Raw genomic sequence first — 24,514 nt, forward strand, 5'->3', positions numbered from 1 at the left:
TTGTTTAAAATGTCAATATTTTTTTACTAACATGGAGCTGTGATCCCATATGTGATTGAATCTGTTGATGGGAACATATGGGAAAGAAATAGTTCAATATAAAAAGCTATATATCACTTTGTGACTGGTAACAGATCATATCTTTTACTTATGAATATGTCAACATAGTCATAGACAAAGAAACAGCAATATTAATGTTAAGAATCATAGGATAATTAATACTGAGTTTAGAATTATATTAATTGAGTGACCTAAGAAATATCAAGTAATGACCTGAATGCCATACGAAATACCAGATAATGACATAGTGCTGTTTTTTTTATATAGGGGGTTTCCACTTAACAATTACTAAAGTATGTATAGTTGGACCATAGATGTTAGACAAGGATGAAACATAGATAAAGACAGACACTGAAATTGCAGAGTCCACAATTTTAATGAATCTGGACAGAGGGGCGGCAAAATTGTCTTTTCCTTTTCCCCTTGCTGTCTCTTTCTCATTAGGAGGAATAGCTCAAAAGCCCTCTAACACTAATAATCAAAGCTGCTCCCCCCCTCCCCCCCAAAAAGAAAATATTTCTCTGTGCTACTCCTCTTTTTATGTTCACCAGCTGTTTGAGTGGATGATGTTGTTCTGTCTGTAGAGTTAATTTTTGATACATTTTCTTATTAATTTCTGATTAAATAAGTAACTCAAAATATTAATACGTTTATATGGCTGCCTATATAATATATAGCTGAAAACAAAAATGAAAACTGACTCAGGGTGACAATGAAATCCCCTTCATTCACAGATGATATCTAATTATTTTATTTATTTATTTATTTTTTTTTAATTTTTTGGCTCTGTCTGCCGCAAAATTTAAATGAAAAAGAAAGACTAGTATTAATATCTTACAACAGCTGTGCGATTTTTATTTACTTTTTAATATTTTTAAATCTCTTTTTTGAATTATTGTCTTAAGAAAAACACAGACATATCTCCAAGACACTTTCAAACTAAGGAGCCTTATGCTTTACAAAGCTCAATGCTGTCACAAGGAGCAGTTACACTCTCTCTCTCTCTCTCTCTCTCTCTCTCTCTCTCTCACACACACACACACACACACACACACACACACACACACACACACACACACACACACACACAAACTGAAAATGAATAAACATCCAAAAGGGGAAAAAATCTCTGGGAGCAAGTGCAATGGAACAGATTAATAATTAATTCTTGCATGGAAATAGAAGAGATCATAAGGTGAGCATATCATTCTCAAACGAATCACAAAACCATTAAAGCTATGTTCCTTTCTATACAGCTGCAAGTTTTCTTAATAAATAACTGCACTAGAAAGTAGTTGATTTTTGACATTCCCATTACTGAGAGAATTCATTTAATAATAATCCAGTGCAATAAGTAAACTTGGATGCATTAATTTGTAATTTAGACATCTATTTCATAAACAAACTGCCACAAAAATTGTCATAATAATCTCAACAAAAATACACAGTGAAACACTTCTATGGATTATCCTGAATGAAAAAAGTATCCATTTGCCACTCATTAAGAGTTCCAAGATTTTTAGAGGAAGAATGTAACACCAATGCTATGTATCACTCAGTCCATGAAAAATTATCAGGCCATATTCTATCTCTCTCTCTCTCTCTCTCTCTCTCTCTCTCTCTCTCTCTCTCTCTCTCAACCTACTGTCCTCCTCCACACCCTGAATTGCACACACATCAACCAACAGCCTCAATGTAAAAATTGTGGTACACACCTATTATCTGCCAACTTCTTCTTTAATTCCTCTTGCAGCCTCATGAAATACAGGACCACTTATGAGCACAGCTTCTACGTTTATCAACTTCTTTAAACTTCTTGTTCAGTCAACTGTGGTGACAAACTTACAAACAGTGCGCATAACCACCACTTCATAGTTCCCACTGCTACAGTGCACCATTTACAGACTATAAACACAGGTCTCGACAACACTAATAATAACAACAAAATAGCAGCTGTGTCACGGGAGTTACTTGATCCCCAACCCCCCTTTTAAATGCACTGAGTTGCATATATGAGAATAATAAATGTACTCTAAATATTCATCACCAATCTCACATTAAACTGTTAATCTACATCCTGTGCCCATTCACAGTAGTCCTAAGTACTCAACACATTCATATGCATTTCTGTTCACTTTTCATAGGCCTTCTAGTTCATGTTTTTTTCCCTGACCCTTGATCATACAACCAACACCATTTTGCTCCTCATATTTTCTTCCTCAACTTTTGTCTAATTCTTTTAATCACCACATTTGCCCACAACCAGTTACCATTGTTTCCCTGTCAAATGGTTTTCTTTCTGCCTTTTCCAATCAGTTTTCCACATACAAATGCTGTTTTCTGCCATCTTGCATCTATAACTTTACCAGCATCCAACATTACCAAACAGCTTGACAAGTTTGTCCTTGCCTCACTAACTGCAACATCCTTCCCATTTTTCCTGAAAACAAACCCATTCTTTCCTTTATCCTCTTTATTTAATGCCACCTCCACTTTCCAGAAGATTTATTAACTTACACACCATCAATTCACATCTCAGGCACTCATGAGATCACAGCCGATGAGTGTATATGCTTGTTCTCTACTCCTCACCCAGCTATTGAGAAACAACAGAACTTTGAATGCCAAAGATTCTTCCAGTTTCTTGAATGTGGTGTGTATTCACAATATGATCCTTATAAGAGAGCTCATTCATCAGTCCTAGAATCTTATTTGGTCTGTACAGGGTATTTCATTGTTATCATTTTTTCAATAATTTCAACAATAAATCTATATTTTTATGAGAGTAAAACAAGGAAACAAGTTAAATATTGGGAGGATGCATGATGAGGATCAAAACCTATCCACAAATCTCAAATGCAAACATTTTAGTATACATTCAACATTAATGAAATTGTCTTTCCATTCACTTAGTATTTTAATTTTGTAAAAAGGAGTCCTATTTTCATCTACTGCTTTCTTAACAAACTGAGTAAGATATAAGGGAAAAGTGCCTGGTAGACATACATTTGAGTTTATGATTTTTTTTTCATGGAGGCATGTCCTAAACAAATCAAAGAAATTTTAAACTGGCTGTGTGTCCCAAACAGAATTTTGTATACCACAACACACACAATGAATCAATCAGATTCTGACAAGGTGTTAACAGTTTTGGATAAGGCCTTTTGCATGACATGTAATCTGTCAGCAATAACATAACTGTGACAATATGAAACTGTAAATAAAGAACTAGAGAAATAACATTATAGCAAATGTTACCTGAATGAAATGTTAATATACTGATTTATTTCTTATATGATATCTTATCCAAAAGTTCTCCCTGAATACTAGAAAGCTTCACATACTTCTTACATGCATTATATGACACTATGTTATTAAAAAGAAATTGTGATTTTTATGGCAGCAAAGTCTCAAAATGTTTGGATTATAACAGTTACAAAAATTTCATGAAGCCATATATTTCACTAGGCAACATAAAACTATGATTAGATTCCAAAAGCAGATAACTCAGTACAAAACAAGAATATATAGTGAGAAGAGGAAAGTTAGCGACAAGTTTTTATCCATAACACTATTCAGTAAACTAATAGATTACGAGCCAGAATTGCTGGCCAGTAAATATATGGTGCCACCAATAGACATACATAAAAGTAAATGGAGTGCAAAAGCATATACCCCTCTCCTCCCTGCCGAAGGAACTATTAATTCCGAAAGCTAGAAAATGTGCACCTTTTACTTTTATATTTGTCTATTAGCAGTGCTACACATATTGCCTCCTGAAGATAAGCACTTGCAAGCAATTCTGTGCCATAATTTATTAATTCGTCGACTGAGTTTTTCTCTGATACTACTCAGCAAAACTTTTTACCTAAAAATCCAATTTCAGTCAATAATGAAAGTACACAACATATGAAGATTACAAAATCTTCATAAAATGAGAAAGTGCAATTTTATGTAAACACCATCTCATCAGTTCAGAAGTTAATTTCCACAAGCTGCTACATTCAAATGATCCCCTCCAGGTGATATTCTGCCAGTTACTGAGAATGAAAAACAAAATTTAATATTTAAAGCCCGCTCCCATACAAAATGACATGCGTGCCAGATCACTTCTTGGATCAATAATTTTGGTAACATTATCACAGACATGGAATACTTAAAATGCAGTACATGAAGATGGAGTGATTAAAATGCAGAAAACTTTAGACAGACAGCACTTAGTGACACTTCAAAACAGTAAACTTCCTCATATGAGCTAACTCATAAATTGGAAACTTATTTGACATTAAATGTGTACTAGCTTTCTTTCTTAAAACTATTTGAAAAATGAGATAACTAAGGACATTTCACTGAAAAGCCATTACTTTCCACAGTCATAAAAGTTTTTGAACCTTCACTTATTTTCACAAACATTATGCCCCTTTTTGCTGCAATTAACATTTGCACGATCACCACTTTGTCATAAAATTTGACCACTGGGTATGAATATACACTGAACCACTCACAAAAGTTAGGATCTTTCTGAACTGGCAGGGTGCAAAGGTAAAACTCGATTAGAATTTAAGAACACTCTTTAGTCATAAAATTTCATAAACTGTTAATGTGCCATTTACACATTACAATGCAGTAATTACAGATCTGACTGCCAATGAGACGTAATTATTTTCAGACCACAGGAATAGCCCCAGTTCAAATAATAAGCATGATAAGCTGTAAAATTGATTTGAGTCTACAGCAAGAGTAATTTTTCACTTGCAGTTCATTTGTCATTTCACATGCAATTGCATCTCATGCTGGTTACATGAATAATTCTGTCTGAGATCAAGAGTCTTTCAGCACACAAAGAGAGAACACAACAACTGGTGCTCAGAGTACCTGTGATGGGCCAAAAATATGAGAAAAAAGGTTAGCATTTTGTTCCAACTGAAACTGAATTTTCTTGGAAAATTTGGCCTTAACTATAACAGCCCAGATAAATCATTTAACCTCAACATTTTGCTCTTGGTTCATGGACTGCTATTGTTTAACTGTCAGTTGAAGGATGAGCAGTGTGAAACTGCATCACATACTTCCTTACAGGCAGTAGAAAATGGGAACCGCCTTACTTGTCTTCACATAAAATTAGAATATGGAATACATTCACTTACTTATACAACATTATAAATGAATGATCTCTGTATGACAATGCAATACTTAAACATAAACATTATGTCTGTTTTCTCTCTCTCTCTCTCTCTCTCTCTCTCTCTCTCTCTCTTCCCTACCTTTCTGATGAATTGGGATGAAAATAACTTACATAGCAAGAAACACTTGAAATCATAGCAGATTATGTACAATAACTTGTGGGTCTAAAATGGTGACTAACAAAGGCAGTATTCTGTCAAGGATGTACAGTTACAGAAGTAATCTCTCTACAAAATGATAAAATATTATAAACAAATATTAATCAGTTGCAACTAACTGCTATAAGCTATTTTACACATTCAGTTCAATCATAATTATGAACTGATGACACAAATGAAAGGCTGCAGAGCCACAAGAAAATGAAGAAAAACTGATGATATTCAGCAATAACAAGTGGCAGTTCCAGACACTGACAATAAGTCCCTGCATAATGCATTCAACATCTGTTATTTAATAGTAATGATAAAACCAAGTGCTACAGACAAAATGAAATATTCACTGGAGATCTGAAGAAACTTAGCAAATATAAAGAAAAACAATGCAGTACCTTTCTTTCATTAATCACGGGAGGCCTTACTTAAATCTTTGGAAGTTACAACTATATTACAAGTAATGATCCTCACTATGTATCACGCTCCTGGCATTGCCAGAAACTTTGATGCAGCCCAAAAGTTTCTTAAAATATTTAGCTCCTGGCACAACCAGAAACTTCTATGCAGCCCATAAGTTACCTAAATATAAAGCTCCTGACATTGCCAGAAACTTGTATGCAGCCCATAAGTTACCTAAATATAAAGCTCCTGACATTGCCAGAAACTTCTATACAGCCCATAAGTTACCTAAATATAAAGCTCCTGACGTTGCCAGAAACTTTTGTGCAGCCCAAAACTTGCTTAAAAGTACAATTTACTGAAAGCTCTTATAATATCACAATTGCAATATCTTTGTTTTATCAACAGTTTTAGCAGCTACATGCATCATTACTTCTAAGTTTCAGTTTTCTGTCATTCTGCGAGGAATAGGGCACAACCTTTTCAAGTATCTCTGAACTACAAGAAATGTCAATGTTTGTTGGTACTGAGCTTGAAAAAATTTGACTGCTATTAGTTTTCAGATCTGTATTTGCACATGAAGTTTTACTGAATTCTTTAGTAATCATCATTCTATCATCATATAATGAAAACCGTGCAGTACCTCCTTTACCACGGTTTCTCCTAACAGAAGGTGGAACATCACCAGGAGTCTTCACCCTTAAATTTGGGTCCTTTAAACGAGATGCATTTTCATTATTTCTGTTGCGGAAAACTTGATGGATCTGTTCCTTGAGATTCTGGCGAGACACAGCAACAGACGTATCTTCACACACCATTGTTGGTTTTGCAGGTGTCAGTGCTAATGTACATGGTCTCTGACTCTTTGTCACTTTGCTGTCTTTATTTTCATTGTCATTTCTATTTGTAGTTGAGATCAATGGTGACATTACAGATGTAACTACACCAGTATTTGTACTAACACCATTCACAAGTTTATCAGGTGGTGAAACACAAACCTTTGTTTCCATTAATACTGGGGATCTTTTTGATAAAGGAGCTACAGTAACCGAAGTTTGGCGAGCTAATAAGTTAGATTTCACATCGTCATCCACCTCATCAAATTCCTTTACAGCAGTATTCCCTGAATCAACAGTATGGGTTTCTCGTTCCTTTGACGTGCCAAAAAGTGATTTTGTTTTTGAATCCAAATATTTTTTAAATCCCTCCCATCTACTACTACCTTTTCCCCAGTTTGACCAATGTGAACTTTTAGTATGTGTTACACCATCAACAACAGCTGAGCCATTTCCAGGAATATTGGGTTGTTTTGGAATTCCGGTACATGTAGAATTTGTGTCATAGACAGCATTTTGTACATAAGGAATGGGTGTTGCAGGTCTTATGCTATTGTTACCAGCTGTCAATTGTGATGTACTAAGATAATCATGTGAAACAAGTGCCTGAGGCTCATACAATGCAGTGTTTATTAAATAATTACTAGCAGAAGCATGCTTGAAAGACCTGTCAACTAACGTATTTCCATTACAAGCTAAGTCCTCGTCTGAAGGTGCCGTCAGCATCAAATTCCTCTCCATGCATGGATTTCGTCCTTGATATGGCTGCAGTGATGCTCTCTGATGCACTGAAGAAGTTAGCCCAGAAGACAAAGGAAAAGTGTGCGTGCCTCCGGGTGGAACAAATGTCTGATTTGAATTTTTATCTGTAAAAAGAAGTCACCAAGATGGTATTTACAATTTACCATAATATTAAGCAAATGAAAAAATCCACAGTGCTCAGTGTCTGTACCTTTATCAGTTCCTAAAAAGTAACCAGTTCAAACTATTTAAACAGTTTCAGGAAATATACTATTACAAAAATAGTCATACGTATTATACACACTTCACAATGGTTTGTAGATTTTTTAGCAGTACCAGTTCTCTGACACAATGAGACGCATGTCTGCCTTCAATTTCTTTGCATAAATCACTTACTATGGTAAAGTTCTGAGTGTTTTCAACTTATTACAACAACATTAATTGTGGGATTAAAGTTAACAACCTCATGTATGATGATATCCTCAGTGAATACTTAGTACCTTTCTGTCCTACTACAAATTAAATTTAAAAAAAAATCAATATACTCATGAACCAGTCCAAATCTTTCTTGTAACCTCTTTCCATGCAACCTATTTTTGTGACATTCTCACATGAACTGTGTGTGCTATGTACCCTCTGTGTTAGTCTTCCATACACACTCATACGGCCTTCAGCCGATCTGTCTACGGTTCCACACACTTTAGCATTATCAATGGATACATTGCAAGAACGTCTTGTAATAAGTCTCTGTTGACAATGGGTAGTGGAGTCTCAGTATCCATTCTGTAAATGTAAGCATTTTCTTCACCGACAACTAATTGCTTTAGTCTATTGTTTCAGGCACAACAACTATGTTGCATGACATGGATGGTTCAGTCTGGGAGACATTAGTCAGGTCAATAATAACAAATTCTTTAGTGAATTTTGTAACTTATTTTTTCTCCAACTTTGTGTGTGTGTGTTGCAGATGGGGGGAGGGGGGGGGGATGCAAGACATGAGTTGATTAAAAGAGAAACTGCTAGCTGACTTATATTAAGACAAACTGCTACTGATAAAAACTAATTGATTTAGCCCATTTTGCTTATCATGAGGTCTACACTACACTTAATTTTAAATTTCATTTAATTTATCAGCTCCTCTTCTTAACAACTTCAGATGAATACATATTACAGTTCCCCTAACATGGCCAAAGTAGATTCGTTCCAAACCCTTCATATACAATGGGCTTGTACTCTGTGCCTTCACTGGAGCATTACACTCTTCACAAACCTGGTCGACAACCTGAATTTATTGTTCTGCTTTCATTGTTCATCACCAGATCCCTTTTCCTCCCCTGAAATCAATATCAGTATGACCACCCTATGACACAACAGAATGCTTCACTAAAACTTTAAATAATGGTGGCTAGTATGAGAAGAATGACAAACAAATTTTAAGTTTAGATTTAGTATATTTCTTGGATTTCTGCATTAGTAAATCCATATCTGAAAATGTGAAAATAATAACGATAAAAATAAAAATGAAACCTGATACCAATAAATCTTGAATGACTAAAGAAATTAGCCCGTATTTAAAAAATGTAAAAGAGTGTTAATACAATGGCAGTTTAATGTTATAAACAAGCTATACCACATTAAGGAAAGTTGCAGCACTCTTTCTATGAGCTGTCACATTTACACAAAGCAACTTCAAAAATAGAATTAAGCTTTATGACGGACAGGGAACTGTGTCACAGAATAAAATACTATTTATGTCAGAGGTTATGAGAAATCACAAATGATGATTCCTGTACTGCACCTGCCTATTCCTCATACTCCTGCTTCATTTTTGTTGACAAAAATTACCATATTTACTCGAATCTAAGCCGCACTTTTTTTCCGGTTTTTGTAATCCAAAAAACCACCTGCGGCTTAGAATCGAAAGCAAAGTAAGTGGAAGTTCTGAAAAATGTTGGTAGGTGGCGCCACAACTAACTTCTGCCGTCTAATATATGTAGCGCTGCACAGGCATGCTTTGCAGGCACAAAGATAAATACTGGCGCCAAAACCTCCGCGTCAGTAAATAGATTTAAAGAAAAAGAGAGAGAGAGAAAGGTGGAAGACGAGCCTTCTTCTCCGCCCCGAGTTTCGACCACTGCATTTTATACATTATCCAACGAAGTAAATAGAAATTCCGTGTTGTTCATTTTCGAATGTAGCAGCATTTCAATGTACTATGAAAATCGGACTGGCAAGACTGTTTGGGATGTTTGTCAATATGGTCAACTCTAGGTTCTGAATTTTTTCAACCTGTGAGAAGAGATGGTTGCTAATAGGAACTTTCATGAATTGTGAATCACATACAGTATTCTCTTCGCCATAAGAATGATACGAATATAAAGATTTTGCCATGTATTCTTTCGTGTTGGCTGCTATCTCATTTAAATCCTGTCTGCCTAATAAACTACGAAACTAGGGTGAGACAACAGCAAACGCGGAAGAATATACATATCATGTCACTTTTATTTTCGTATTATTCTTATGCCTAATAGTGATACAGTCAGAAATGAAGCACGGCAATTGACTAGATTTTTAAACCTAAGATGACTCTAATTTATGTGCAGAATTTAAAGTACTAAAGAGGCATCTGCAATGATTTTCAAACGGAGAAAAATTTTCGCTAAACTCTCGGTACGAACGTCTTCTATCAAAAGCAGTCTATTATTTGGTTCTTGTTGATCATTATCAAAGAAAGCAGCAGTGTAAGTTACAACAAATAGCAGTCTCTTGCCATTGTTTTGCTAATGAAACGATTTCTCTCTTTTTTTAATTGTAAGCGGTGATAGCACGCACAAAAGCAAGCCATGCCGTGAGCGGGGACAGGCCGTAAACACTCATTATCAGAATGCGACAAACAATTAATGACACAGTACAGTAATGCATTTTCATCTTAGAGTGACGTAAACACCTATAACAAAGAGAACGGCACTTACCAGATCAAAGCAAAATAAGCAATCAATTCAAAACAGACGAAGCACGTGAAAAAGGAAAGGTACCCGTATAAATACGGATGGAGCGCGTGACGCATAGCAATGGTTACCTAGTGAAGCTTAATTGCTAAGCTTACGACTCGAACCTACTGTAGCTGTATCGTCATTCATTCGACTTAAATTGTCTCTCATATTACAATGGACCAACTTTGTTTCGATTTGGAGGTGTGGCCTAAAACTTTTCTCTCCCCTTGAATTTCGAGTCTCAAATTTCAGGTGCGGCTTAGATTCGGGAATTTTTTTTTTTTTTTTCTTGATTTCGAATCTCATTTTTCAGGTGCGGCTTAGATTTGAGTAAATACGGTAACAAGTTTAACTATTTTATTGCCCTATTTTTTATAGTTACCATCATCCTTCTGATATAAAATCAAAGACATCAATCATTTCCTCATCTACTTCCTACTGTCATCACGTCTACAGTGGTAAGTTGGGATGCCATCTCACTCTACGTGATCCTACATGTCTACAGTCATACTGTGACTTCTTCTCACCAAGCTTAAAAACCCAATTCCACTAGTCCATTCCTTGTAATTTACTACAATATATATTCTTTTGCAAATCAATTAGTCTTTTCAGTTGGTTGCTCGACATATAATACACTCCTAATCTAGGCACCAATTCGAACAGCAATACACTGTGACTGAAGGAAAAGTTTTACTCATTTAAATTTGAGTTTCAGTAATTTGTTTGAGTTTGTACTGGACATCCTACCAACGGAGAATGGAAGTGTATTGACTTGCTGATTAACTATTGTTGCGTGCTCTGGCTAGAGTCATTTGGCAGCAACAATCAAGGAACATGCAATAGCACACTGGTCTTTTATCAATTAAGTTCTAAATTGGCATCTGCAATTCTCCTTTAAGTAACTCCACAGTCCTCCTCACAGGTTGGGATTATTGATATTCCTGTATGTCAATCTTTTTAGCAACGGTTGTGGGACTCAACTGTTCAATACAGGATGTCAAATTAAACACCTTTCAGCCATCAATGTCAACCTTATTTTATTGGGCAACTAGTTTCAGCATTTTACTATGCCATCTTCAGGCCCTTGACAGACATGTAGAAATAATCTACCTTGCTTGTTATCAAAACAGTACCAGTATTGCTGGCCCCTGTTTTAATCACAAGTGAGGTAGATTATTTCTACATGTCTGTCAAGGGCCTGAAGATGGCGTAGTAAAATGCTGAAACTGGTTTCCCCATAAAATAAGGTTGATAACTGACAGCTGAAAGATGGTTAATTTGACATCCTCAATTGATGTTCCAGTCCTCCTAGTACAGAAAAATCTCTGGTTATACTGGGGATCAAACACAGGTCCTCTGTGTAGTAGCTAGATACAATACATGATGAAAAATATCTGGAACCCCTATGTAATGCAAACTGCCCACCAGATGTCACGAGAGGCAGACCCACCAGTGTAAAAGGAAGCTGGGAGTACTGTGCTGTCAGTGAGCTTTAAGAGGAATTAGGCACAGTGCCTGTTTCCTCTTACAGCCCTTATCCATGTACAGTGTGCTATGTCATGTATCTATCTATAATTTTTACTGACAAGTACCACTGTTATGTCAGTTCCAATATCCATAATTTTTATATGGCTTTAAATATGATTTTAAGAATTTATTTTATATGATGAGAGCATTTTGCTCATAAATTTGTTCATCTGTCACTACATGTAATTGTTTTGGATTTTCTGATAAAGACACCCGTAGTCAGTGTCAAAACCAGGTCAAGTTAAACCCTGGTGCAAGCAGTTGGCTGTATTATACAAATTATTTTAATTTAACATCAAGTTATACTGCACAATTATTGACAACAATTGTGACTTTACACTTTCCTCATAAAATTGGTGATCCAAGATTAAGAATCCAACACTCATTTGTTTTGCAAATTCACTAGGTTTTTCCAGTACCAATACGGGAACACTGAGATATACCTTGCCTGAACCAAGCAAACCACATGTTTAGCTGTTCTCATATGCTTTCTCTCTGGTTTGAACATACTGCACTCAAACATTGTTGTAATTGGATCTCTGTTTTTAATTATTGCTGACAATCTACTGTTAAAAATGCCTGACTTTTTACAGATTTCCATTTTTAACCTCTGTTTTTCAGCAACTCCCGTAAGCAGGTGCCTCTTCTTTTTAAGTGAAATAGCAGTTGGTTTTCACACAAATTTTTCTGCCATTGTGTATAAAAAATAAATTTACAGCACTTATGTTAAAAAACAACAAAATTATTTCAACACATAATTCACAGATTTTGACACAATTCACTGAATTCGAAAAGTGCCTAAGTATTTTGACACTGGCAATGCCCGAACACAAGTGATAGTAAAGCAACAGTAGTAAATATTGTTTACTTTGTTGGGTCTAAAAGGAAAAGGGAGTCAATATAACTGGGCTATATTATAGTTGAAGAAAGCAGGTGTATTTTTTTGTCCAAGAAGTGAAATATTTTCATATCATATGACTTTCGTTGAAATTATATGAAGCTGCAGTATGTTACTTTCCCTTTTAAATTCATAGAGGAATTTACTGCTTAATCACACAATAAAGCATATAAATAAAACAACACATGAATATCTACAGAGTGGCTAACAAAGTCTCCAACTTTTCGTTTCATGTAACCAGTTTTTTAAACAATAGAAATAAATGTTTTAAACTTACATGAAGACTCTCCATGAGAATCTGAAGGAGATATTGTCACAGTAGTTTCAATAGTGCCTTCAGACAAATTGGACTCGCAGGCATCTTTGCCACAAGTTCCACTTCCCGACTTAACAGAATAATCTAGGCAAAAGAAAATGATGTAAGCTACAATATTATTATAATTAGGTTAATTTCAGTGTCACACTGTTTTAAATAACTAATAAAAATATGTTGTCATACATAATAAAATATCTTACTTTACTCTCTCTCTCTCTCTCTCTCTCTCTCACACACACACACACACACACACACACACACACACACACACACACACAAATAGCTGCCACATTAATAGAAGTCATGGCTGTGGCTGGAATGTTAATAACCACAGATGTCCAACTGTTAGCGTGTTTCCACACAAAGTGAGGAGTGATAGACAGGAACACAGAAGGTAGTCATGGCAGTTAGGTTTCTTAAATTCCTCTTTTTCAGACCAGCAATTACATTCACAATTATATTTCTGATTTGTGTCATAAAGGTTTAAAAATTCTCACAGCTAGTACATATTTATACAGGGTGATATTTTCCACCGTGTACAAACTCTAGGGACTGATCAATGAGAGCATATGGAACAAAAAAGTTCTAATGAATTTATGTCTGAAAATGCATTGTTTTCATGCTAGTGACCATTTATTCAGTTATACATTGTTACAGAAACTGTGGTGTATTACGCACTACATCATGCAGCCACTTCTGTCTCATACATTCACATCGGCCAGGCTGCATCCAAACAGTGTCTAAGGCAGCATGAATATACTGCTTCAGTGTCTGTACATCAGGAATGTGCTCTGAATACATGATACTTTTGAGATGGCCCCATAACCAGAAATCGCACAGATCAAGATCTGGTGAACGAGCAGGCCACAAAACTGGATCCCCTCATTCAGTCCATTGACCAGGGAAGACACGATTGAGATGCATCCGGACGAAAATGGTGAAGTGGGCTGGAGCACCATAATGCAGCAGCCACATACCCTTCTTCCAGCAAGGGAGGCAAATTCACCTGCAAGAAACACCAATAATTCCAGCCTGTTAGGTGATGGGGAAGGAAAGCTGGTTCCAAAATATGGACACCTATTATCCCGGCCCACACATTCCAGCTACACTGCATCTGAAGAGTCACTGTCACTATACCATGGGAGTTCCTCAAACTATCCCACAGATGACTGTTATGGAAGTTGAAGTTATCACTCTGCGTAAAGGTGGCTTCATCTGTGAATAGGATGGATGATGCAAATCATGCATTCATGGTTGACTGCTGAAGAAACCGGTGTCAAAACTGCTACCGAGGTGGAAAGTCTAAGCCCTTCACACGCTGTAAATGATAAGGGTAGTAACAATTGTCATGAAGAATGTTCCACACGGTCATCTGGCTTACCCTGTACTGGTGGACTAACTGCCCAGCACTGATGCAGCCGTTGCCTTCCACAGTGTTAATCACATTTTCCTCCAAGTCTGGTGTCCAAGCATTTTGGGTATGTCCTTCATGAGTTCCTGCTTCCTGAAACGACCCTGCCTCACACAAACAGTGAAACAATGTTGCAAACATTGAATTCTGTCGTTGTTGTCAGTGGAGATAGAACTCCTGATACAACCTTGCTGCCCGTTGCCACTTGGCTTTCCATAAGTAGCCACCATGTTGACAAGCACTCAATTTGAATACAGAACCATTGTCTACAACGCTGTATCACACCCACTATAAGGTGAGTCAGCATGAGAAGTGAATCGGACACAACATTACCAACTCCTACAGCTGGAGAGGGCACTACAGCATGGTGTATGAGGAAAAGTCCACCCTCTAAGAGGAAACCATGCAGACTGTAACTGTGGTTGCGTGGTACAGTGCATTTTAGACCACAGTCTCTGTAACAAAGTATGATTGAATAAATGGAAACCATACAATCCCAGACATACATTCATTAGACCTTTTCTGTTCTTTATCCTCACATTGAACAATCCCTAGAATTTGTACACGGTGGAAAAAAAATCACCCTGTATACAACTTCAGTTTTTTTCTGCTAGAACTATCAAATTTTGACCAGTGGATTCCTAAGCAGCTTATCCTGCTGTCGACAGTTCTCCTGTAGGTCTATTAACTGCACCACAGCACTTAGATCTAAAGATAAAGAACACATTTATAACATGAATACTTTAGTTTTTTCTTACAGAATTATATGTTAAGGAAAATATGCCTTATTTTTGTTTTATTTGAAGTAGTTACAGAATACTGCATAAGTTCAACTTCTTTTTTTAGACAAATGAGCCTAATGAACAACACATATTTGGGATGCCATATTTAGAATATAAGCTTGGAGAATGAACTGTCTTACACATTCCATCTGTGAATTTAACAAAATCTTGGAAAATGTGATTTTCTATTTTAAGATGTGTGTATAAATAATAAACACTATGAACCATGTATCTTGCATATCCTGAATATTTTGTAAACAGTTCCATCTATCAAACTGTTGGCAACACTCTGCCAGGCACGATGGTCAAGTTTTGTGGTCTTGTAAAACAATGGTCATCATCACTGGGGAGACATGTCCCCCCCCCCCCCCCCCCCCATATTTTTTGAGTCTTAATTGATAAAAAATGGCACCCTTGAACAAATATATCCCAAACTTAACTAATTACATATACTAAAAGCTCTTGTGCAGTAAGAATTAATGGTTTGCAGGATTTACTAATATGGCCTTCCCTCCAGGAATTCTCATTTGAGTTCCCAAACCATCTCTGCAACACTTAAGTTTTGTTCAAATCTACTGGTAACAAATCTAACAGCCCTCCTCTGAATTGTTTTGATGTCTTCCTTCAGTCCAACCTGGCACAGAAATTTTGTCTAAGTCATCTTTTATCTTCCTACAGCCATTCAACTTCATTCAAAGGAACCACCGAGGCATCTGCCTAACCTGATTCAAGGAAATCATGGAAAAACTAAATCTGTCTAGTCAGATGGGGATTTGAACCATCGTCCATTGATGAATTGGAGTCCTCAAACCCAGTTGACATAATCTGCCTCACTGAACACCATGAGACCACTGGTAGAGAAGTGTAAGTGTTACAGAATTTAGGTTAGCATCTCATTCATGTAGAGCCGAAATGTTGAATTGTTAGTGTTATGCCCCATCAACAATGAGATCACTACAGCTGGAGCACAAGTGCAGAATAGGGAGGATGAGGAAGGAAACTGGTCGTGACCAATCTACATCTACATCTACATCGATACCCCACAAGCCACCGTAAGGTGCGCGGACTCATTACATGATACAGCAAAATACTGGATACAGTAATAAAAACATCAAAGCACTGCATTATGAGAAACAAATAGTCACATCAGGGATTTAAGAAGTGTGCAACGGAAGTAAAATTACACACTAAATCTTTTGTAGTAGTTTGTGTATACTGGACACCTGCAGATAATTTTAATCTGTTTGTAACTCGTCTTTAAGCTCTACTGGCCTTTTTAATGGCAAAATAAATAAATAAATAAATAGTGGCCACTGGTGATTTTAATGGGATTTTCACAAAAGTTCTTTCAGGAAGAATTTATTGCAGTCAGAAACATTACCATTCAACTTAACTCCAACTGTAAACTTTACAAATATGTGGTAGCTAATTGCTCAAAAACAGAAGACTGATACTATCTTTGTAGAAAGGTATAATAAAATTATATTACCAAACCAATGGTCAATGGCCTCTCAGATCACGACATGCAGTTCCTTTTGTTAAATGTTAATACTTATTACATGACGTACAGCAAAATATTTAATACAGTAATAAAAACATCAAAGCAATTCGTTATGAGAAACAAATAGTCACATCACATCACAAATAAAGACATTATGGGATAAACTGAAGGAGGAAGTGGTAGAGCTGGGGAAACTGGTAGAACCAGAGATGAAGTCGAGCAGACAGCATCGACAGCAAGTCATACATAAGTAATATATATGTGTGCAATAACTGAAATTACTGAAACGATGGGGTTGTCTAGTTCATCAGATATTGACATGGAATATTACAATTAATTCATTAATAGGAATATGACCCTCACTAGACCACAAGAAGTAATGCCCACCAAAAACTCTTTAAAATCCAAAAAGTCTAGTGGCTACAATAAAATACCAACACAGTTAATTGACGAATGTGCTTCTGACTTTCGTAAAACATTAAGTTATTTGTGTTCAGTCATTTATCAGCAGAAAATTTCCTGAATGGTCAAAATACACTGTAGTTAAACCTTCATATAAGAAGGAGATAAAGAAATACCATCAAATTTCCATCCAATTTCTTTTTTGCCAGTATCCCCAAATATTTTGGAAAGGGTAATATACAACTGGTTTGTTAACCAACTGACAACAAACAACATATTGTCAAAAACTCAGTTCTGATTTCCAATGGCACCCACAACTGGGTAAAGTGGGGGCCATGCCCCCTGTCCCGTCCCCAATTAACATGTTTCCAGAGCTTTGACTGTTCTTTTGTCTCTGGGGTATAGCAGTGGAGTCAAGTTTCACCTATTGTCACAAACTGGCACAAAAAATCTTGTTGGTTACTCTGACAATAAGTCAAACATTGTTTGGACATTTCCATTCTAATCTGTTTCTGATTCTGCATTATGAGTCATGGCACCTATCTAGCACATAATTTTCTCTTATCCAATTTGACTGTTAAAATTTGTTATGTATGTGGACATTCCTAATCCTTACAGCTTCAGCAATTTCTCATATTTTCAGTTGGTGATCCTCCACAACCATTTTATGTATTTTTGCAGTAATTTCTGTGGTGGTGACAAATCTTGACTGAGCACTAAATGGATCATCATCTAAGCTGTCCTGACCATTTTAAACTTGTTTGTACATTTGGCAACAACTGAAGTGTGTTCTGTGAAAATCAGTAAGATTTTAATAAATGTAAACACAGTCTGTAGTAGACTCTAATGTGATTTTTATTTTATCATGTGATTAGCTAATTTTTACTACTTGTCATTGTCAAGCACCAGTAAAACCAACATGGAAAAGCACTACAATTGTTTGCATACATCGGCAGGTACAAATAACAGTTTACACGCCTCACATTAGACATTACTGCACAAATTTCTTACAACCACATTATAACTGCAGTAACATTTTATCTTAATATAATGTGTGTAAAGCATTATTTATACATGGTGATGTATGCAGAAAATGTAATGCTTTTCCATGCTGATTTTACAGCTTGACAATGACAAGTAGTCAAAATTAACTAATCGCACGATTAAATAAAATCACATTACAGCTTACTATGGATAGTGTTTACTTTTATTAAACATCTGGAAGCTGCAGATCCCCACAAATAAAAAATTTTTCAGTAAGAATATCTTTTGCTCACATACTGTTCTTTATGAAATACTTAATCACTGCTCAAATATTGATTTTTTTACCTTCACAAATCACCACAGATCTCCAACCACAGCACTTCACACATCACCTATTTACTCATAAAGGATGGCCTATTATTTTGTGGGTACCGTGTTGTGGCAGTGCTGACATCTGGTGGTGATTCCATGAACTCTTCAAACTGCCCTCACACAAGTGGTATTGGGATGGCCAGGGGGTGGGGAAATACTTTGTGATTTTGTAGATCCATGTCTACAAATCATCAAGAATTTAAAAACCTGTTGATATAATGTGCCACGATTTGATGTTCAATGAATCACATGTAAATTCCTTTAAATGTATTGATAACATGAACTCTCTACTGAAACCTGTTGCACATCGTGGGAAATTGTGTGCCAGTTTGCATCAAATGCTGAAATCATCACACTTCCTTGTCTTTTTATAACTGGTTCATCTCACAGATTGCTCCTATTTCCATAAACTGTTTCACTTGTAAACTCTGGGTGTAATGGAGTGCTTCAGCTACACAGTGAACAAATGGGGGGTTTAAAATCATAACTGTCGAAGGTGTAAGTCACTGTTCTACCATTTGGAGAAACTAAATGTTGTAACTAATCTATGGCATTTCATTTATTTATTAAACAAAATAGAATGCTATATCTAGCTATTTTTGAGAAAATTTTGCTGTTAACCTTAACAATTAGTTCCATAACTGAACCACTCTTTCCAAGAGGTTTTGAGTGCTGTGCGAAAAACTACGTCAATCATATTAAAAGCACTAGTGATGTTTGAGTATCTCAGAAGAAGAGAAATGATAGAAGTGTTAATTTTGATTCCTAAAATTATTTACAGAATATTCAAGTGCCCAGGTTATGTAGTTCTAATATTTTTACGCAAGATATTTTGTTACATAGTTAATGACAAAGTGAGAAACAAACACAAAAAACTTCAGAATTCTCTATGATTTGCTTATTTTATATAGAAAATATGTTAATACTGTTTATTATGGGTTTCACTTTTGTTTTTCATTAACAACAAAAGAAAACAGATTTTGTAAAATCAGTTAACTGACTGTCATTGTAATCTCTAATTTACAAATGATAAAAATTTAAAATGAGCCATCATGATTCATCCCACAAAGAAGATAACACAGGTATATTTTATTGATGTGTTTGGTGCATACCACGAGCTGTATACTGGTAACTGTTACAAAAAGAGTAGCGTATGATGAGACATTGTAACTGACATCACTAATTTGAACTATCCTTCATGATAGGCAGTTTTATGCATGCCTGTCAGGAAAACAAAAGTATGTGGAGACAAAAGAAGAACGAATTTCCTCAGGGAAGTGCCTTAGCACCACTGCTGTGCAGTATACAGGGTGTAGATGATAACTGTTTACAATGTACCATAGTGGCACAGAGGAAGTTGAGATTAATAATATGATATGTGACATTTTCGTCTATCACGTCTGGGAAACTACCTCCATCTGGTCTAGGAAAACCACATAAGATACACTGCATGTATGTCACATGAGATTTTCAATATTTTCTTGCTCTCTTTGCACCTTCTATTAGTCCTAGAAAAAATGAATTTGAACTTTTTCATAAAAAATTGAATGTAGTTTAATTGTGTACTGACATATGTTTTCATTAGAGGCTGCAGTTTTTGAGTTACTCAAGAAAAATGCTCAAAAGTGACCTGCACTATTTTCATAGAGTGGCTCTATGATGTTGGTGAAGGTCTTTGCCTGGTAGTAGCATGGACAGAGTGTGTGTGTTGTCTCAGACGGTCATGTACGCACAGCTGTGGGAAACAGTTTCTCGTGAATGGTCAGTCAGGGTGGCTGCAGCCTGGCAGTGATATGGACTGGACAACACAGCTACAGCATGGCCAATAAAGTCAACATTGGAGTGCTTGCCTGAACGGTGTCCGTTTACAACTTGTGAAGGTTGGTGCAGGGTGCAGCGAAGTCCACTCCCCTCTGCAAAGAATCCAGTGTGGTCATTATCACAGAATCTTCCGAAGAATCCATGCAAATAGTCCTGGGCACTATCTGAATGCATGAAAAAAGGAGGTATAAGCAGAAATTGTGGGATGGGTGCTTGAATTGTGTGATTGATGCCCCACTGCCAGACTTGGCTACAGAAAACGGAAGTGGAAGTGGGCCATTTAAGTGCCTGACTTGTTTAATAATTGTTCTAAGTTAATGTGTCTTTGATGTGTCAATGAACTGCTCAGTCTGAAATAACAGTTGTATTGTGAGCCTTGTCTCTGTTCTGTCAAGAAGTGCTACTTGACCATTGACAAATAAATAACTGTTTAAAATATTTGCTAAAGGATTGTCCACTTTGAAGAAAGGTGGTAAAGTTGGTCATTTTGCTGAGCCAACTAGTGGCCAACAGTAATTAACGAGGTAACTGCCTTTCTTATAATGCTTGTAGATTATTTTATTCAGTTATTTCAGTCTTGAAAAATGTAAATATTGTCTTCTTGTATGTAATTAAGGACCATCTCGCCTGTAAAGAAAAAATACCATATGTTTGCTGTTCTGCAGAGTCAGCATGGTGAATGCATTAGTTAAAAAACAGTCATGAAGTTATTGTTATTTCTTGAAAATAAAGAATATTTTGCTTTTAGGCTTTATTTTCAGGATTTTAAGGTTTGCTGTAAATGTATGTCTCTTCAATTAAATGCTCATAAACTACTCGAACTTTTGCTCCAATCAAACATGCCACTGATGTTAAAGTCCAGTAGTGTCACAAAACACACCCCTACAATCACCCTCCACTGGTCAGGATTTTTTGAATGTTGTTCATGGCACTCCCTCCTATCACTGTACAAAAATTTGCAACTACATAAATTATATATCCATAATCAATCTTTTTTTGTTTTATAGTTACTGTTTACACTCTGTATACACACATGACCAACCTACACCAAACCATATCAAGTGATTCACTTACATGGGTGACATTTCAATGATAGCACAACAGTTTCCTTTTGCCTACGATGAAGAGCAGCTAACAAACAATTTGAAGAAACTAAACACATCAACAAAAGTTTTGTATCAGTACAATATGCTGTAAATGTGTGTTGCTGTTTTGACTGTTACAGCAGCAATTAGATGATCACCCCTCAAATTGTTTGTAAACATACACAGTTACCTTGAGCATTACCTGTGTGTAGACTGCAGCATTTCAGTTGAAACGAAGCACATCAGAGATATCTGTGGAACAGTCAAGTGAACATCCATCATGTCATGAAGGACAATTGTGATCAATGATCAGGTCCACATCGGCATGTTGAGTGCAGAAGGCTTGTCAAAGAGGGAAGTTGCTCAATGTGTACCACAGCCAAACTGATGTGCAGCAGACATGGAATCAGTTCCAATTGATAGGTTATGTTACAGACCTACACCACACAGGTTGTCCACGTCCAGGAAGTGCAGTGGATGATCAATATCTATGACTTTTGAGTCAAATGAAAGAAACCATGGGCCTAGTGCTCCAGAACTGATTTCACTGTTCAGAGAAGCTACAGGACATTATGTACCACATCAAACTATTAGGAGACAATTGGATGATGTGAATCTCCAATCCTGGTATCCATTGTGAGCATCACGTTGTACACCACACCACCATGTACTGTGTTACAGGTGGGCAAGAAATCATGCAGAATGGATGTGCAAGGACTGGTGTCAGGTGTTTTTTACAGATGAAACTCCGATCTGTCTGCACCCTCATAATCACAGACAACACATCTAGAGACAATCCAGTAATATCAAATACCTCCAAAACTGTGTTCCACATGTGCAAGGAGGTGAGTTGGTAGTGGTGGTGGTGGTGGCAGAGGTGATGTGATGTGACGTGATTTTCTGGGGGGCCACCATATATCTCTCATGGTTGTCGAGACCAATCTCCCTGCTCTATGACAGGATGAGACAGCAGATACGGGCCAAGACCCACTCAAAAACAGTGATATTCTAATACACTTGCAATCTTAATAATTTACTGGTCCATTATAACATAATTCCTTATGCCAGCCATGTGTTGCTGGTGATACCCTTACAAACAATCCAGTGTAAATCAGCCGAATGCACCCACTTACCACTTCTTTTCCTCCCTGCCCCATGATGGCATTTCTTAATCTATTAGGGTAGAGCAACTGCTGAATAGCGATTCCTTATGTTGGCCTCACTGCAACAACTCCACAACATTCTATGTGGACATGCCAACTAATCAGAAGACTATGTGGGTGACTGTTGCCAATAATCTATTATCAATCATAAAGTAGTCATCCCAATTGCACATTTTGGCCCTTACAACACAGTTAGTTTCAACAACTGGCAGCTGCTTGCAATTAATGTTATATGGGCCAAACCTCCTGCCCCATCCCCCCCCCCCCCCCTCCCACCCAAATATTATCATCTTTGGGAATTTTCCTTCTCTCTTAATTCTTTCAGTTATTGAATTTGTTTTAGTTTGTGCTTTCTCTATTGAAACAATTCATGTGTAAAATGTAGGCCTCTACTACACTCACCTTCAAGAGCCACCTTTGCAGCTGTTCTCTCAGCAGGTATAGTGTACCATCAGATATCTCCTTCCCATCCATCACTCTTTGTGTGTGAATACGTGTGTGTGTGTGTGTGTGTGTGTGTGTGTGTGTGTGTGTGTGTGTGTGTGTGTGTGTGTGTTTTCCACAGAACCATGAAAATTATATAATCAAATTATTTAATGACTTGTTGAGAAATTCATGGTGATCATTATACATACCAGTATTTTCCAGAGAATCTGGTAGTTGCTTCTCATGTAATCCAGAACTGATCATATGACCCATGTTACTTGAATTATTATTGTAGTTATAGTTGGTATTGGTGCCACTGCTGCTGTTGTTATTGTTATTGGTAGTCCTAACTACACCAGGCAGCTGACTCAGTGTTGTAGATGTGAATGTGGGATTGACTGTAGGATTGACAGTAGGACTCATTCCTGATGCTGTTATAGCTGCTGAAATATAAAAACAATATTAATAGTATCATTCCTTTAATTAAAGAATTAAGTGATTTACATAACAGTAGTTTCCTCAAGGAACAGAGACTGAAATAATCTCATGTGACTTACTGAATTTTAGACACTGGCTCCCACTTTGGCTGCAAAGTGGAAGCCTAAACCTGACAGCCCAGGAATGCACCAAGCATACTGTACTAGTAAGTGGTGACTTTAACTTGCATGATACTGGCTGGAAACACAACACATACATTGTGGGTAATAAGGACAACATTAATGCAAAGTAATTCAGCCACAAGTGAAAGATATATTTTAGACTTCCTTGCTACAAACAAACAAAAAATTTTTGTGAGTGCCATCACTGAAAGGATATTACTGACATGCTGTTATTATTAGAACAATAAAGAAAAACACAAAATGGTCATCAAGAAGGCTAAGAAAGTATTGGTGCTTGGTCAAACTAACAGACGGTCATTAAGAAAGTAGCAAAAATATGAACTGATAACATTTAGGTAAAATCTGACATGCACACAATTGTGATTAAAGGTCAAAGACAGGAAAGAGCCACCATTTAGAGAATGTTGTGAAAGCAGACTACTACACTATCGCTACAAAAGAGACTGCTGGGATACTAATACAAAATTAATGGCAACTCATGGACCTGTGAGAGTTATATGTGAAACCTGCAATAATTTCTAAAGACTAATCCTGATGAAAGATCTACCAGAAAGTCCTAAGAAATTCTTTTCATTCATCTTGTGGATCAGTTGTGTGTTAAAACTAAGGACAGCAAAAAAAAAAGCAGAATATTAAATTCCACATTTAAGATGTATTCACTGCCACAAAAATGATAGATATGACCACATGCGACACTGAAAAACAGTTAAGACTACTCATAGAAATCAAAGCACCATTCCCTGATAGAAATGTAATTACATTGTCCATTGAAAATTCTGTGGAATTTTGTCCTCCTCTAGCTTTTATTTATGAATAAGCTCATACAGTTTGACATTCCTGG

The 24,514-nt window shown here is 36.5% G+C and overlaps 1 protein-coding gene across 4 annotated transcripts in view; it reads right to left on the reverse strand.

Moving 5' to 3' along the window:
• Window positions 1-585: 585 nt before the first annotated feature.
• Window positions 586-24,514, reverse strand: part of LOC126185192 (bone morphogenetic protein receptor type-2) — a 382,730-nt gene continuing 358,801 nt past the window's right edge. For 2 of the 4 annotated variants that reach the window (XM_049928060.1, XM_049928058.1), the window contains 3 exons: window positions 23,263-23,496; window positions 13,068-13,190; window positions 586-7,497 (listed from right to left, as the gene is read on the reverse strand). In XM_049928060.1, the coding sequence (XP_049784017.1) occupies window positions 6,206-7,497; window positions 13,068-13,190; window positions 23,263-23,496 (1,649 nt within the window). In that variant the 3' untranslated portion in view covers window positions 586-6,205. The remainder of the gene's footprint in view (window positions 7,498-13,067; window positions 13,191-23,262; window positions 23,497-24,514) is intronic. The other 2 variants (XR_007536982.1, XM_049928059.1) reach the window with 2 other exon arrangements.

Source organism: Schistocerca cancellata, chromosome 4 (assembly GCF_023864275.1).
Source record: "Schistocerca cancellata isolate TAMUIC-IGC-003103 chromosome 4, iqSchCanc2.1, whole genome shotgun sequence".
Taxonomy (NCBI): domain Eukaryota; kingdom Metazoa; phylum Arthropoda; class Insecta; order Orthoptera; family Acrididae; genus Schistocerca; species Schistocerca cancellata.